We start from the raw sequence: 12,298 nt of genomic DNA on the forward strand, positions 1-12,298 counted from the left end.
TTTTTTTTTTTTTTTTTTTTTTTTTTTTTTTTTTTTTAACAGTTCTTTTGTGCAATATTAGAATACAAAATTTGCAGCCTAGATCCGATCAAGAATCTTCGAAGTTTAAAGTCTCTAGTTTAAAGTCTCTCAATACTTTTAATCTGTATTTAATTGATCTTTTAGGCATTCTTATTTTCAAACTCACATTGTGATGCAAAACGGGAACGGGAGATTCTATTAGATACAAAATTAAACTGATTTTTCACTTCGGTGGTGCTAGAACCAGAAGAAAGAAGAGGGGGGAAAAGGAAAGCAAAAGGTGAGAGCATTTTGTTACAAGATTCCACAAAGCTTTAAAGCAGGCAATTGTGGAAGTGGGGACAGCGACCACGATGAAATCACAACGTTGGCAGTGGTTGGATTTACTTATAAGAAGTGTAGTGCGACCTGATAAAAGCCTTCAATCAATCATATGTCTCTCTGTATCCTTCCGTCTCCCCTAAGTTACTGAACTTTTAAGTTTCAAATTGTCTTTTTTTCTTTATATTGTTATTATTTGTCTACTTGCCTCGTACTCCTATTAACCAACTTATGTAATTTATGAGTGTATGTAAACTCAAAGTTACATCAACTACAAAATGAGGAGATAAATATTTTAAAAATCCCACTCAAATTCTTTGGTAGTTAAGATCTGTAATCTATTTTCTAACATCAGAGATCTGTAAATGTTTCTATCAATGACGTTTGTTAGGCAACCTCATAGATTCATAAATTTGTATGTACTCCATAGATAATATTTAAAAAGAAGTGCTTTATTAGTTTCAATAAATAAATAAATAAATAAAATCAAAAAGTGCTTGTTGTTTTTTATGATTGGAATGAAGAAGAGGCTAATTTGGTAACAGAGTTCCTCCAATTGGGACAAATAGAGAGTTCATAATTGCACAAAGACTAATAAAGAAAAATCCACTGAGATAGAAACATAAAAAAACCCAAAGAGGTGAAGTTTAAAAAGTGAATATTTCAATTTTCAAGTTCGGGCCTAATAAAGTTTTTGATCTATTCGATATTTTTTAAATTCATTGAGTGTATTGATATGCATTAACTACATTTAAATTTATGGAGTAAAAAGGGAATATACAAAGTTTTAGAGCTACCTTTATTGAGTTTTCTTCCCAAATTCAAAGCCGTTAACTTCTAGTATTCATTCGATACGCTGATATCTGGAACATAACTCAATTCGTTAGACACATATATATTCAATAAAAACAAAAAAAAGATGACTGTTTGGTCCCACTAAGCTGGAAATTTTCTTCACGTCCGACTTACGTTGGGGCCTTGATAGTAGTACAATGTTAGAGGCTAGGAGGTCAGATCATTAGCAAAAGACTGGTGCTTGCAGTCCTTGGACATCCCCTGAAGATTCCTCACTCTCTGCTATCATACTACCAAAAATTAGTCATTTCATCGTACTCTTTGTCCATTCCTCCTTGTAATATTTTGGTATCATCTATCTATTTTATTGTGGGGCTACACCTTTGTTGTTTTGCCTTTAGGTTTCATTCCGAAGATTCCATACCAGTTAAGTCGTCGTCCTTTACGTGGTCACTAATATGTCGTTCTGGTGGGTTAGGAGAAATAAGTCCTTATTGGTTTGATTTTGGTTGCATTTCCAAACACTAGATGAGTAGAATGTAACTCTAGCTTGTTGTGAGTTATCGACTCAAGAAGTCATTGATGCACTTCTTGGCAATGAAATCTAAAGACTACATAGAGAGAGAGAGGGGAGAGAACTTGCCGTGTTCTCCCCCGAGAAAGAAACAATTTCATTGATGCCCTTTCGCCGAAAAAAAAAAGCTGACTGACAAGCTTTTAAGTTGCCAATAAGAGTATCTATCATAGATAAGTGGATAAGATACTAATGTACTATTTATGATAGTTCAATGTCCCACCATGCGAGAATTCGCAATTGTTGAACTCGTGGAAGTTTTTGAGGTTTTGAAGATGCATGATTGAACACTATCTCGAACCTTCTCTTCTCCTCACTATCTATGATGTTTTATCAGGTGGCATTTCAGGTTCTGGCAAAAATATTCACCATGTGGACTCATTCGACGACCCTAAGGTTTTTTCACTGGAGCTCTTGTGTTGGTGCTCCATCATTCTAGTAAAATTTAACCCGGTTATGGTGATGGTACAGGGCTATTTAGATGAAGGGGAAGCCATGAATTCTGAGCCTAACAAAGAAAAGAAAAGGAACAAGAAGAGAATGAAAAGCAAAAGGTTGAAATTCCTAAATGGTTTTGTTTATGCTCTATATAGTTCTAGTGTTGCCTCTACTTCCTCATGATAAATCTGTTGTGCAGCAGACTGTTGAGGACTCCGAGTGTGGGGAAGAAGCCCAAAAAGAAGTTGAAATTATGAGCTGAAACAAGACATGGACCTTCCTAATAACTGCCAATAGTTCAGTCTTCTGAAGAATGGGGAATAACTTGAAAAAGGAGTCGACAAGGCAGTTTTTAAGCCCTATAGGGTTGCTGTTCCTGGTATTTTGAACAAGGAAAACTATTAAATCCCAGATTCATGAGCCTAAAACACTTGATCGACTTGGTTTCACTTTGCGAAAAATCGCTGTTTAGCCTCCCTTTCTTATATTGCAACATTCTTTTGTTATGAAATTGCAACTTTCTTTAAATCCAATGGCTTGGATTCAATTGATGGTAAGAGAAGTTTTTTCCCTATACATTCATGGCTTCTATCGCTTCAATGGCTCTTCTAGACAGTGATTTGCTTCTAAGCGTTTACAACTAGCCTTGAACATAATTAATTTTCTACCAGCTTAGATATTCTAGACTTCTAGTTCAAAGGATCAATAATCCCCAACGAAAATGAAGATTATAGTCTCAAAATCTAACCCAAAATCATGAAGCTATAAGTAACTAAGCTACCCCTAAAGGAAAAGTACTTAAGCTGATTAAAAAGAGGAAGGAACAATACGACTAATGCAGAAGCAGGTAGAAGATTGATTTTCATTCAATGAAACTACAATTTGCTCAAACTACAAGGATTTATACATAATTCCAGTCTATGGTACAGTCAGACAAAGAAACTGATAGCCAAGGAGATACACATTTATAATTCAAAAAGTGAGGCCAAAATATTATATCTAAGACGTATTTACTCACCTTTTCAATTTGTCTTAACACATGGGAAGCGGATTTGAACCTATGTAGGTATAAGCGCAAGTATCTGGCTCCTTATAATTCCCATGCATTTCTGTATTTCTGCATATAGCGGAAGGTTCTGAGGGCAACATGGCTGCAAACTATTGACAGCAGAATCCAGTACCTGAGCAACATCAGCTGGCGGAAACTGTCGTTCTGTGCATTTCTGCATGTTTATAGCAACAATCAGGATTTCGAAATCAAAAACTATTATCCTCATACGCAAGAGAAACGAGAACCAAGCATGCTAAAAGTACTTGACTATTATGTACATGATTCGCAACCAACAATATGCAAGATCACAATAATACTAGACAAAGCTAATGAGACGATTTCCCTGCCTTTCCACAAAACAAGAAAAAATTGCAACACCAATTTGTCAACGGTTACAGTGTAAGAAGTTCCTCTTCTAATATCCCCTTGAACTGTATGAATCAGTTTGTGATGAATAAACAACCAAATCTTCTTATTTATGCAAAACAGAAAATCAGAAACAAATTGGGGGTCATAGATCATTGATTCAACATCATTCCGGACAAATAATACATAATTGAGAGGAAGACTCGAATGAAGCTCCCTTTACCTGAATCATGAGTAAAGTGGCTACACAGTGCGCAATAAGTTCTGAAGGGATCTCCACTTCAGGCTTGTCGGATGGGCTATTGGACTTGGAACCAACTATATCATTAGCAGCTGATGGGTTTGATGCACCCACATTGAAATGATTCTGAGGTACTGGAGTGGCATTACTAGTATCTGCAGATGTTGATTTCACAGTTGGCAAGGCCAAATCATCTACTGAGAGTTTATTACTCACAAAATCAATGGCTTCTTCAATGTTCTCCAAATTACTTTCTCTTTTTTTCAGAGCAAGAATTGCCTGAAATGATTGTTAACAGCAAATGAAGTCAGAGGAAGCACAAAATCTACAGGAAAGAGATCTCCAACATGGACTCTGAAGGAAGCATTTAGGACTTGGAGGATTCAATAACTTGATGAAATTTTACAGTGTAAAGATTTGAAGTACATGCATGATAATCACAGTTACTTTTAAGCAAATCTAAATATCATGAAGTACATTACGTCTCTCTAATGGTTTGATTGGATAGTGAATTTTGTTCAATGGATATAGATATTAAATATCTGAGGGTTTAAAATATGGGATTTAAAAGGTACACAATCTTAAAGATACATATATGGAAATGCAAGAGAATTAATGTTTGGGAAATGAAATTGTGTATTTTATTCTGCAGATTGTTCTAGTTGAAATTTGATTTATGCAGTCAATTAGTTGAAATTATAAGAAAAAATTAGTGCTACGAAGTAATTTAGTAATTAATAGTTTTGTGAAGATTCATATTAGTTAACTATTGACTAGACAAGTATGTCCATTATTTACATGAACATTAAGCGGAAGATAGACTATTCATAATACCTAAACACCGACCAACTGATGATCAAAATGGTTAGATAATAGTAAAGGATAAACCTGCATTGCTTCATCGATCATTGTTTGAGCCTTTGCTCTGGAACTTCCCACAATTTCAGCCACATGGGAACCGGGTTCTTGAGCATGAGAGCAAGGGTCACCCAAATCATGCACTGGCTTGAGGAACATCAATGGTGAAGTCCCTTGATACGTATTGCGCTGCCTCAAGCTATACAGAGCAGAGGAGACCTATATATACTAATTAAAATAAGCACTTGAATAAAAAAAATGGGATTAAGCTGGAAATGGGATCATTAAAACGCATGCCTGTTCATTAACTTCATTCAACTGTAATAGCACAGCAGCATATTGCTTCTTAAAGTTCTCTGAATCCTTGAGCAAGTTGTCTCCATTTATTTGGTTTTCCAACACCTCATCATTCAAGCGCTTCAATTCAGACACCACCACCTCCTAGATTTAGGCACGCATCATTCAGGTTAAAAGACATTCAATTTGATGTAAAGGTTAAAGCAAAATAGATTTCTACCTTTCAAACTAGTCTCTCCCAGCGTAGGACAAATAAAATGTTACAAGTATTAATGAAAATGTAGGACAAATAAAATGTTACAAGTATTAATGAAAATGTATAGGGAATGTCATTAGGATACTATTAAAGAAATAACGGTAATTACTTAGGAGGGTTTTGTTGGATTATAAATGGAGGGAGTTAGGAAGATTGGAGGAATGGGAGTTGGTCCATTGTGGGACTTGAGATAGTGAGAATCCTCAAAAATGGTAATTTCTTTTTGATACTGCAATATAACACTTGTTTTCTTATAATTGAAATCTTGACATAAAGTTGATAATATGAAGCTAATATGATGAACTACCTTCTTGTCAAGTGCACGTGACAATTCAGACAGAGCATGAACATCAGCTTCTTTAGCTTGAATTTGAGCAAGGACAGAAAGTTGGGAACTTGCCTCCTGTTGGATACCGACAGTCTCATTAAGCCCAAATTTAGTTTGTAGATTAGAGCACCCAAGGTCGACCTGGCCACGAACAATTCCTTTATCACTTACCGGCAGGTCAATAATAATGTGTAGGCCTAACTATAGAGTAAGCATTTCAAGCCAAACTCAGTTATCTCAAAACCCCAGAATTAAGACGAGTCTTTGTTATTCTTTGAAACTAAGTGTATAAGACAGAAGAATGACAGAACACCTATAGAGGAATAAGAAGTATTCAAAAAGTATTTAGAAAAACAAAAGGTAAAATAAAGCTAGGGTTTTTTAAATGAGTGCAATTAAGGCTCTTTTTGGAAGGATTGGTCGAAAAGGAATTACAGTTTTTGAAGGACAAAGCTGCCAGATGGGAGGAGACTTGAGCATTGGTTATTGGATATCGTCTGTAAGAATACTTGATTCTATTGACTTCCTCTAAAAGCTCTAGATAAGGCTGAATTACCTGTGGTTGTTAGAGGTCTATCATAGTGACATTCATTGTTTTCAGTTGAAAGAATGCAGATTTTGGAATCCAATTATGCATGTCTGAAATGTAGAAGAATACAATCCAATTACGTAATCTATAATTCTATATTGATAATAATATGACCTTAGCTACATGGTAGCATGCCAATGTGATGACGTGGAGAAATATGCTCAAATAAGCTACTAATGTATATCATCGAATTCAGAAAAAAAAAAAAAAGGTAGCAGAACACTAACCTTTGCCTGTTTAATTAATTTGTTGATATGATGAGTGGAAGGGGAAATAAACACAGAACCATCAGTGCTTTCAAGTTTATCGTTACTGGTTGATTTTATATAGTCTTCAATCTTCGCTTCCTTCAGTAAGCCATTAATCTTAACCTCATTGAGATTACCAAATATCTTATCGAGAGTCACGCCATGTCTTGACAAATTTGCAGGCATGTTTTCAACTGGATTTAAAGGCATACACTCGATATCCTGTGATGGAGGAGTCAAACCATGCCACTCAAATATAAATCGTACATACATGACTAAAAATAAAACAATCCATAAGTGAGCTTCTTTTTCTGTGGAAAATACGAACGTTAAGCAAAGTGTTATGCTATGATCATCATCTAAAATTAAGAAACCTGTCAGAAAACAGTGTCTCTTGTTTCTGACATGTAGTTTAAACCGTTGTCTTATTGGGAATCCTTAATACTTGGGGATGAGATCGCCCACATGAAACTGAAAGGATCTACAGCAATCTCAATTCTCTCAAATGAACAGACCATAAAAATAAAGAAATCATGAAAACATAATTACCATGACAAATTCAACTCCAAGTTCAGGTCGGTCAAACTGAACACGACACCTGCTATAGTCAACAGTAAGTACACTTCCATCGTGGATCTCTCTTGTTTTTGGATGAATGGCAATAACACGCTGTCCAACAGATAATGGCCGAGCTAAATCGGTTGGAAGTCCTTCCCTTGTGCCTGCACGAAGTTCAGCATAGTGTTTCCTAACAGATTCCCTATATTGATTTAGCTTCTGTTTTTCTTCCTTCAAGAATTGTGCAGAGAATCTCCGCGGTCTCCCAAGGGAACTGAATCAAGACAAAACTACAATATTGGTCTTCTATAGATAGTGTCTCGAAATGAGTCAACAGGATACAAATGGACAAGTTGAAAAAAAATACCTTCGAATAACACCCCATTCAACACGTGTCAATCTAGGAATGTGACCTAATCCAACGTGATTTAAATACTCTACAAACTCACATTTTGCAAACCATGGGAAATCAATTGCACTGTAGAGCCACTCAAAAACACACCATCTTCGCAATTTATGCCAAGATAGGCAATTAGAATGCTGCTCCTGCAATTACAAACATACACAGTAAACAATTCAGGATCCAGTATCCAAGAAAATTTATGTCATGACCAGAAATAGTAACCTTGAGATCATGTGGTCTATCATCTAATGAATGAGCAGTTACATTAAGTTGATCGATCAAAATGTTATCAGCAATCTTTGAATCTCTTTGCGACTTCAGCAGGTCCATCTTCCGCCTGCTTCTCATTTTGGTAGGCAAGCTGATTGGGTTAATTGATGGAACTTGTGTTGTGGACAAAGCATAGTCACCATCTTCTCTTTTATGGTCAGTACTTGAAGATGAATGATGATCTAGAGGTTTTGATATTTTGCTAGATTTTGCCAGTCCAGCATTATGAGGGGACCGTTTAACTTTACCAAAAGAACTCTTTCCATCATCTGTAGCCTAAAACAAAAACAAAAGGTATGAAATTACAGGGCAATGGAAAATCAAAATCTATGAAGTTAACACGAAGAAGAAATGAAAGTATTGGTTAATTGTTGTTGTTCACCATGTAAACCTTCAAAGGCACAACTGTTAGAGATAAGTATTAACAGGAAGGAAGTCAGGATAGGTAGAGTTCCTAAGGCAATTAATTTTTTCCTAGGCGCTATTGCTCACAGAAGTATCAATACCAAGATAGGCTTCAGAGGAGATTTACAATTAAGGCATCATCTCCCTCTGTTTCCTGCCTTTTCCTTCAAAAAAAAAAAAAAAGAATGTAGCACTTGTTCCTCCGTTGCAAGTTCAAAGCAGAAGGTTGGTACTTTGTTTTGTCTCCCATAGGAAATGGTTTTTAAAGCACAGGCATTCTAATGCTTAGCTGAGGCCCAGCCTTTCGGTTATCTAAGTTTACCCTTGAGGAAACTCTAAGCAAGATTTAAAATCTGAACACTACCGACCTATGCTATTAAAAGTTATGTTTTTGAATTTGGATGGCAAGGATATGGCTCCGTATAGAGTCCCACCCAGGCCCTTTTCTGTAAATTACGACAATTATTTAATTATCGCCATATGGAAGAACTTTTCGTAATCAAATCGGTTCAAGTTGGGCTGATATCTTCTCACCTTACTTATGTATGCTTTCTTCTCTTTTCATGAAAAAATGTTTATTATAAAAAATATATATATATGTACTATTCGTTTATTATAAAAAAAAAATCAATAAAAGTTTTTCTGGCTCTCAACTCAAGGGCAATCTTAATGTTCTTTGGAATATTGCCATTAGGTCACAGTGGAAGCTTTTTATAGATGAAAAGTTTTTTGGTTGTTTGGTTTTCTTTTCACTCCATATAAGTGTTTGAATCCCTGAACATTTTTCTATCTTATCATCCATCAATAGAAAGTTTGATTCTTGTTTGAAAAAGAAAAAAGAACAATAATAGGATAACAAAATACATTAATTCAAAATGTGAGTTCATTTTAATTTCTTAGCTATATAACATATTAAAAAATAAAGAATTAAGATAGAATTGAAGGACTCTTCTAAAACAAGGATCGAATAAGACCCACACCTTGGTTTTTGGAGTGTCATTGACACGAGAATCATTGCTATCTTCATCTTTAGATGAAATCTGTGACCATAAATTTCCATATTGTCAAAATGCATTCCACAGGAGACAAATGATAAAAAAAAGACAGCAGCAATTTAAAACCAGCAAAATTATGATTCCAATCCATCCTTACTTTAAACGGAGAGGACTTCTGTTTCCTTTTACGATTTCCATTATTGGATCCTTGAATTCCTTCTGCTTCAGGAATAGGACCAACATTGTTGCCTGAAGCCTTTCCCGTCTTAGATGTCTTGGAAGCAGAGGTTCCAGCTCCCACAACTGAATGATTCCCTTTCATTTTAGACTTGTCCATGACATCAAGATTTTCTTCTTTAACCTTTGCAGAAGGCTCTAATATAGAGAAACAAAATGATCATGTTCATCATCACTCTAATGGTTGAGGAAGGAAGGGGAGGGGGGAGGAATTGATAATGATAGTCACAAAACAAAGAATTTATTTCAAAGCCACCAAATTTGATTTCATCTAATAAATTTAAGCATATCCAATTGAATTGCAAGAGTTCATTGATTTAGTAACAAGCTGGGAGTTTTTGAACATAGAGGATATGACCAAAGTTAGCTCATTAAATCAAATGTGTGCAGCCATCCTAGATATTAGATTGCAACATGCCCATATGTTGGGAACTTCTTTGCTGGAATAAAAATTAGATAAATGCAAGTTGAGTAACTTGAGTGTCAATCAAACTACAATTTTCCATTTACTCAACATCCTACGCACTTATGGCTAGCCCCAGCTTCAGTTAAATCAAGATTACAACTTCACCTCTAGCAATTGCTGGCATTTTATACTGACTTAACTTTTTTTCTTTTTTTTCTAGTTGGCATTCTATTTACTGAATTTTTATGGCAACCAATATCACATTTACTCCATATTTTGAAACAATCAGTTCATACGCCACCTTTCTGTAAGCTTTCCCCAATAGTATTATGAAGAAAGAGGAAACAGCTTAGAGATGCATGAAGTGATGAAGAATAGTTGGCAACCAAAAGAATTAAAAAAAAAAAAAAAAAAAAAAAAAAAAAAAAAAAAAAAAAAAAAAAAANACATGCCCATATGTTGGGAACTTCTTTGCTGGAATAAAAATTAGATAAATGCAAGTTGAGTAACTTGAGTGTCAATCAAACTACAATTTTCCATTTACTCAACATCCTACGCACTTATGGCTAGCCCCAGCTTCAGTTAAATCAAGATTACAACTTCACCTCTAGCAATTGCTGGCATTTTATACTGACTTAACTTTTTTTCTTTTTTTTCTAGTTGGCATTCTATTTACTGAATTTTTATGGCAACCAATATCACATTTACTCCATATTTTGAAACAATCAGTTCATACGCCACCTTTCTGTAAGCTTTCCCCAATAGTATTATGAAGAAAGAGGAAACAGCTTAGAGATGCATGAAGTGATGAAGAATAGTTGGCAACCAAAAGAATTAAAAAAAAAAAAAAAAAACAAAACAAAACAAAACAAAACGAACCAAAATACAATGTATAAGTAGCTTTCATGAGACAAGCCTCAAAAATAAATTTTAATTGAAGAATAATTTTTACCAGTGTCAGCAGTAGTGTCTGGCATCATCAAAGACAAATCAGCTAAAGTTTGCAGTGCATCAAACGCCGAGCATTCATCTGAACAGAGAACAACCAAAAGAATTAAAGATAAGAACATGACCTTTATTCGGTTATGAAAACATCAAAAAGAAAAAAGGAAAAAAAAAAAGAATCACGCATGCATTTGAATATCTAATGATAGAAATAGTGGCTAGAGGCAACATCTTAAAATACATACATACAAATTCGCATTTTCAAATTAAAAATAGAAGAACTACAACACATTACTTTTCCACCCTTCAAGTTTTTACCGAACTTTAAACAATAATTGATTGATTGATTGATTATAATATAGAAGCAGCATCCAAAAGAAAGAAATGGCCACTTCTAGTGATATGTGATAAGTACAGTGATTATAAATTGTACTCCGAATCTAAAAGACCTAATGCTACAACTGATCCATAACTTGTTAAAGCTTCCAAAACTTGCCATCTCTAATCAAACATATGAATACAGGAATTTACTGACTACCAAACCAAAACAAAAACTACTTTAAAACTTGAACAAAGAATTCAAAATCCAGTTATAATCTCTAGTCCGTTTCACACTCTCGTCCATTTCACAAGACACAAAATCATCCCAAACATAAGAAAATATGCACCATTGAAATTTTATTAACAAAGGAAGAAAAATAGACAAAACTTTAGTCAAGAAGGAAAACTAAGCTAATAATCTGTCCTCAAAAAATTAATAGAACAGATAAATACAAAATACAAAAGAAGGGTAGACAACCCAATTCAAATTTATTTTTCAGCTTACCTCCAAATAGAGCTTTCTTACTTCTCTTCCTTGGGCCTTTAAAAGAGGTTCTCACAGATTTTACATCAAAATCCTCAGTTTCAAGTTTTCCCCTCAAACTGCCTGACTTTTGCCCCTCTTCAGTCCCACTACAAGCTTCCTTGATGTCATCCAAGTGGTTATACATACTTTCTTCAACTTCTGCCTTCTTTCCGTAGTACCTTTTACCCTTTCTTTGAATCTCACGAGTATTTTTCCCCTGATCATAGTCTGCATTATCAGCTCCAGTGCTTCCTAAGCTTAATTCACAACCACCTTCATCCATTTCACTACATCGAAACTTCGTACTCATCATGTCTGATTCACTTCGCTGAATATCAAAATTACTTACAGTCAATCCCTTTACATGTTCAAAATAGTGGTAAAGAAAGTAATAGCATGTTTCTAAAAGCTATGAATAATTACCATCCTGTCATTTCGGATAGGTGAAAGTACATGACCTTCTATTTTCGGATTTGGTGTTTGTGAAAGTTGAGGAGAACCATCGCGTTGCGAAGCCTCTGTTAAAACTAAAGCTATCTCATGAGCAACATCATCATCATTTGGATCATCAACCTTTAGCTTACTAGTATGCCTGGAAGGTGAAAAAATCCTCTCTCTACTATCTTTATCGTATGAATATGATACAGGGACGCGCGGAGTCCGTTTTCCAACAGCATGAGGTTTAATTCCTAACACCATCCACATTAACACCAATAAATGAAATCCGAAAACATGACAGCAATTTTCCATAAATGATTTTAAAAGTTAAAAAACAGACGATGTAACGAAAAGAGACATTGCTAGCTCAAGAAAGATACTCCATAAATTACCCATCCAAGTACCCCCCCC

The 12,298-nt window shown here is 35.0% G+C and overlaps 1 protein-coding gene and 2 long non-coding RNA genes across 8 annotated transcripts in view; 2 read left to right on the top strand and 1 right to left on the bottom strand.

The window, feature by feature from the left end:
• The window catches only part of LOC111443275, an 8,378-nt gene extending 7,812 nt beyond the window's left edge, over positions 1–566 (top strand). For all 3 annotated transcript variants that reach the window (XR_002710456.1, XR_002710455.1, XR_002710457.1), the window contains one exon: positions 263–566. This is a non-coding gene — a long non-coding RNA (uncharacterized LOC111443275). The remainder of the gene's footprint in view (positions 1–262) is intronic.
• A 747-nt stretch (positions 567–1,313) lies between these two features.
• Positions 1,314–2,706, top strand: LOC111443286. The gene is made up of 3 exons (XR_002710459.1): positions 1,314–2,107; positions 2,183–2,265; positions 2,352–2,706. It is a non-coding gene; the product is annotated as an uncharacterized LOC111443286 (long non-coding RNA).
• Positions 2,707–2,982: 276 nt separating this feature from the next.
• Positions 2,983–12,298, bottom strand: part of LOC111443249 (protein ALWAYS EARLY 3-like) — a 15,125-nt gene continuing 5,809 nt past the window's right edge. For 2 of the 4 annotated variants that reach the window (XM_023080992.1, XM_023080982.1), the window contains exons 7-20: positions 11,873–12,138; positions 11,429–11,777; positions 10,610–10,687; positions 9,172–9,389; positions 9,000–9,059; positions 7,567–7,890; positions 7,309–7,487; positions 6,933–7,215; positions 6,363–6,605; positions 5,526–5,687; positions 4,963–5,106; positions 4,696–4,884; positions 3,790–4,086; positions 2,983–3,372 (exon numbers count right to left, since the gene is read on the bottom strand). In XM_023080992.1, coding sequence (XP_022936760.1) covers positions 3,208–3,372; positions 3,790–4,086; positions 4,696–4,884; positions 4,963–5,106; positions 5,526–5,687; positions 6,363–6,605; positions 6,933–7,215; positions 7,309–7,487; positions 7,567–7,890; positions 9,000–9,059; positions 9,172–9,389; positions 10,610–10,687; positions 11,429–11,777; positions 11,873–12,138 — 2,957 coding nt within the window. In that variant the 3' untranslated portion in view covers positions 2,983–3,207. The remainder of the gene's footprint in view (positions 3,373–3,789; positions 4,087–4,695; positions 4,885–4,962; positions 5,107–5,525; positions 5,688–6,362; positions 6,606–6,932; positions 7,216–7,308; positions 7,488–7,566; positions 7,891–8,999; positions 9,060–9,171; positions 9,390–10,609; positions 10,688–11,428; positions 11,778–11,872; positions 12,139–12,298) is intronic. The other 2 variants (XM_023081000.1, XM_023081010.1) reach the window with 2 other exon arrangements.

This window comes from Cucurbita moschata, unplaced genomic scaffold, assembly GCF_002738365.1.
Source record: "Cucurbita moschata cultivar Rifu unplaced genomic scaffold, Cmos_1.0 Cmo_Scf00001, whole genome shotgun sequence".
NCBI lineage: Eukaryota > Viridiplantae > Streptophyta > Magnoliopsida > Cucurbitales > Cucurbitaceae > Cucurbita > Cucurbita moschata.